The 4,194-nt window shown below is 40.0% G+C and overlaps 1 protein-coding gene across 2 annotated transcripts; it reads right to left on the bottom strand.

The window, feature by feature from the left end:
• Positions 1-372: 372 nt before the first annotated feature.
• Positions 373-3,793, bottom strand: IDD11 (indeterminate(ID)-domain 11). Of its 2 annotated transcripts, XM_010263784.3 has the most exons (4): positions 2,976-3,793; positions 2,474-2,870; positions 1,370-1,896; positions 373-1,210 (listed from the first exon to the last, which is right to left on the bottom strand). In XM_010263784.3, exons 1-4 carry the CDS (start codon positions 3,172-3,174, stop codon positions 852-854), a joined length of 1,482 nt encoding a protein of 493 aa, XP_010262086.1. In that variant the 5' UTR covers positions 3,175-3,793; the 3' UTR covers positions 373-851. The 2 variants fall into 2 exon arrangements, with proteins under 2 accessions (XP_010262086.1, XP_010262085.1); XM_010263783.3 differs by having other exon boundaries at positions 373-1,896.
• Positions 3,794-4,194: the final 401 nt, after the last annotated feature.

Below are 4,194 nucleotides of genomic sequence, written 5' to 3'. Positions count from 1 at the left end.
CTTTAGAAAGAAAATATGGACGGATTTAACTGATAAGTAATTAAGCAGGCAGAAACCGACCCGAATTTACCATCTGGGGTTACTCAATCCTGATATATCAAGCCAGAAAAGGGGAGGGCTCATATGGGCCGGTTAGTCCGCTAAGAATCAAATGAATGAGGTGAGGAGAACAGTGATAATGGGGTAAATCCAATAGTCTGATGCGTAGCGCTTTAATTTTACCCGTCATATTTCCCTTTTTAACTAAGCACTCGTAATGAAGTAAACAATCGGTAACATCTGATTGAAATGGATTTTGGACCACCTAGCTATCCAGATCCAAATTAGGTGGTCCACTAATTGTGTGAACCTGATTGCATGTCTGAACCAAGCTCAGAACAATCCACGATGATGTTTTCATTATTGGTGCTAATGTATATACAAGTGCAAAAGAAAAAAGAGTTATTAAGCATGATTAAGCTAAGTGACTGACGCTAGAAAGAAGGAAAATGCTAGCTAGAGACTCTTTGCAGGTTTCTTTCTTCTTCTTCTTCTTCTTCTTCTTCTTCTTCTTCTTCTTCTTCCTTTTTTTCTTCTTATTACTAATATATAGAAGCCCAGATGAATTACAAAAGAAATATTAATCTCCTCTTACCGAGAAAATAGATAAAAAAAAAGATACAACTCAATGGCGACAGAAATACTAGGTCTATGAAAAGTAATTAACTAGCTAGCTCCCTTTGGGAGGACAGAAAAAGAGAGAAGAAGAAAATGACGGAAGAGCTAGGTAACTAACCTGTGGTATAATCGATCAACCAAAAAGATAAAAAATGGAGAGAAAAATATATATAAAAGAACAAAAACCTTGAAAGCTAACCTTGCCACGGTTTTTGATTCTGCTGAGACTGATCATATGGAGAAGAAGAACTCATGCAGTGATCAAGACCCGCCATGTTGAGAATATCTCTGTGAGAGAAAGCTCTAAGTCCCAAGAAATCTCTTGTCAAACCATCATTCCCACCCGCTCCACCTCCCCCACCACTGCCACCACCTTCATTTCTACTGAGGTGGTGGGTTGTTGACGTAGTCTTGGAGAGAGATTCATTGGGATTTCCATCTCTTTTCGAACTCAACATCCCAAAGGGGTCTTCATCAAAGGGAGGCCCATCAAACCCAGTTGCAGAAGAAAGAGAAGTCATCATGTCTTGAAGAAGAGAAGGACCTCCAGCTCCTGCAGTTGCAGATACGTGGTCAATAAGGCCAGAAACTACACCAGCTTTACTCCTAAAAGTAGCCAAGCCATGAACAAATCCACTTTCCATCTCTTCACGTGAAGACAAACAAAGACCATAACCAGTTGTAGTTGTAGGAACAGATGTAGCAGTGTTACCAGTAGTAGCAGGCATGTGAGTTTGGTGGGGTCTGAGCATTGTTGACGAGGAGGGTTTGCTCATTGTTGCACCCATCTGAGCTGCTTTTTGCAGTAATGCAGTTGCGGACATATGCGGGGATGCTGATGGATTGTAAGGCGGAAGGGAAGGAGTAGGATTAGGATTAAGGTTTTCATGATGTATTGAGGGTTGCGTCCGTGAGAATTCTTGGTCTATCCTCGTAGAGAAGAGTGATGAGGAGAAATCAATAGGCGGTGGACCTGGCCCAGCTCCTACTACGGATGAGCAAGCTAACCATGGCGGTGTATCCGACCTCAGATTGAAAAGCTGCTGCTGCTGTTGCTGCTGTTCTCTTTTCAGGGATAGTGCTTGAAGATCATGGTTATTAATTAATTGGGGTTGTAGGTTTATGTGTGATGTTGAAGAGCCAGGTTGAGGGGCAAGAAGTGGGTTCGTTGTGATTGCTCTTGCACTCTCTTCTGCTAAAGCATCACAGAAGGCTCTGTGAGTGATGAAACTATCCCTCCTGCAACCAAAAAACAAACACAAAATACCAAAAGAGAGAGAACCGTCACAAATTGCTAATACAGTGCAAAGACAATCTATATATGTGTTTTGTTTTTGTTTTTGTTTTTCTTTTTCTGTTTCCATTTTCTTTTTTTTTTCCCTCTCTCTCTCTCTCTCAGTGTACAGAAGACATAGCAGGTTTCATCGTTAAAGTATCTCTCTATTGCCACGCTTTTTCTTTCTATAGACTATAGCTACTACTCTCTTTCTCTCTCACACTCACAAAGGCACAAACGCACGCTCGCGTACACGCACAGAACTGAATAACTTTTTCTATTTTTTTGGTAGAACAGAATGATGGGTTGATATAGGTAACTTACTAAGCTTGAATCATCGATTTCATTCTTGAATTTGAATCATCGATTCCGTTCTCTATTATTCCTCTCTCTCCCTCTCTCTCTCTCTCTCTCTCTCTCTCTCTCTCGTATTGGATCGATCCTAATGAACAAAATTCAGGCATATATAGTTCTTATTGGAGTTATCGTTTTGATAATGATATATATGATCGGGGTTTGGTTTCATTTTATTCTTCTTACCTTGAGAAAAGGGTTCCACAGTCACATCTGTACTCTCTTGTGCCACAAGTCTTGGAGTGAGCTTTCCAATCTGATTGAACCGCGTAACGTTTTGAACACTTATCACATTTCCACTTCTTCTCTCCATGCTTTCTGCAAAAGTGCTTCTTGATCCCTGTGAGGTCTCCTAGAGCCCTTGATGGGTCGTGGTGCACACATGTAGGTTCTGGGCACACATATACTCTCTTCTTTACCTCTTTGCTTGTTCTTTGCTTAAGCTTCCATGGCAGATTATGCCCTCTTCTATGAAGCTGAAGGTTCTGGTCTCTCTGAAACCCTTTGCTACAAATCTCACAAACGAATCGATTTGTTGCCAAGAGAGCCTTAGGAGACAGAGCTATCACTTCTGCATCCGGGTCTGATCCCAAACCAAAGAAAAACAATAGAAAGTACAACAAGAATATGATCAATAAGGAATTAATTGAAGATAATAAAACATGGAGTTTAGTTATTAAATTGGGACCTGGGTTGCCTGGAAGGTTTCTCTTTTTCTTCACGACTGGCGTTTGATTTGGTGAGGCAAACGACTGTTGAGGGTACATGGCGCCTGTTTCAGCTTTGTTGCCTGAGGAAACACTTGCTTCACCAGATGCAGATGTCAAATTAGACATGTTCTCCTGATCAGCAGCTGGGTGTTGCTGGATTATGAAGCCCTTCATCATCTTCTCCCTCGTATGTAATTCAAGGGTTTGGTGGGTAATGACTGCAACTCTATGGTTCCTTCATAAGCCACAGATCTTTCAACAGCTACTTAAAAGGTTTTCTTAGATCTAAAGATAAAACCTAATTTTAGAAAAAAAAGGTAACCAGTAAAATGAGATAAAACCAGGAAGAGAGTTCACTTCAATCTTTCAAGTAGTCCACCCTGTGATACCTATACTTGTTCAGTTGCTTGGTAGTGGTTCCTAGTTTCTTTTGCTTCAAATGAAATGTAAGAGATAATTACTTCCTGCAAGGGGAAGAAGAAGAGGAAGAGGAGTTGGAGGACGAGAAAAGTTAGGGTGAAGGCAACTAAGTGGAACTGCACCAGACCATCAAGCATCTATCTTTTCCTCCATGTTTCAACAGCGACCTTGCTTTCTGATACCAGCAAAACATTCAACAAAAGCCAGAGAGACGGAAAAAAAAGAAAGGAAAAATGAAAAATGAAAAACGAGAGAGAGAAAGAGAGAAAGAGAGAGAGAGAGAGATGTGGATGAGAAGAGATATCCCTCTGTAATCCTCCAACCTTTCTAAAAACCATACCCCCCAAACCACAGCGCAAGCCAATAGGCATACACTGACGTCCCACTTTCTGTCTTTTCTTTTGTTCTCTTCCCAAACCTCAGAAAAATCCCTCTCTTTATTTTTATATTTTGCTTTTTGCAATATATTTTTTAATTCTTTTTTCTTTAATCACATCGCCTTTCCCTTCTATTAAAAAGTAGAAAAAAAGCAATCAACTAAAAAAAGAGAGTATGATTTGCACAGAGAGACAAACTGGGGTGGTTTATCATGTCAATATATATATATATATATATATATATATATATATTTATACTGTATGGGTGGTAGAGTTAAAAGCAATCCTTCTCAGCTTTCTGCATTTACACCAACATGATTGGTTCATTGATTGAACCCAGCAGACATGCTCATGGAAAACAGTTCTCTTTCAATCTCGTTCTTACAAGTCTTTTCTTTAT

This window comes from Nelumbo nucifera, chromosome 8, assembly GCF_055504915.1.
Source record: "Nelumbo nucifera cultivar China Antique chromosome 8, China Antique-T2T, whole genome shotgun sequence".
NCBI lineage: Eukaryota > Viridiplantae > Streptophyta > Magnoliopsida > Proteales > Nelumbonaceae > Nelumbo > Nelumbo nucifera.
Note: the sequence above shows the minus strand (reverse complement) of the source record. Positions and strands in the feature narration are given on the sequence as shown.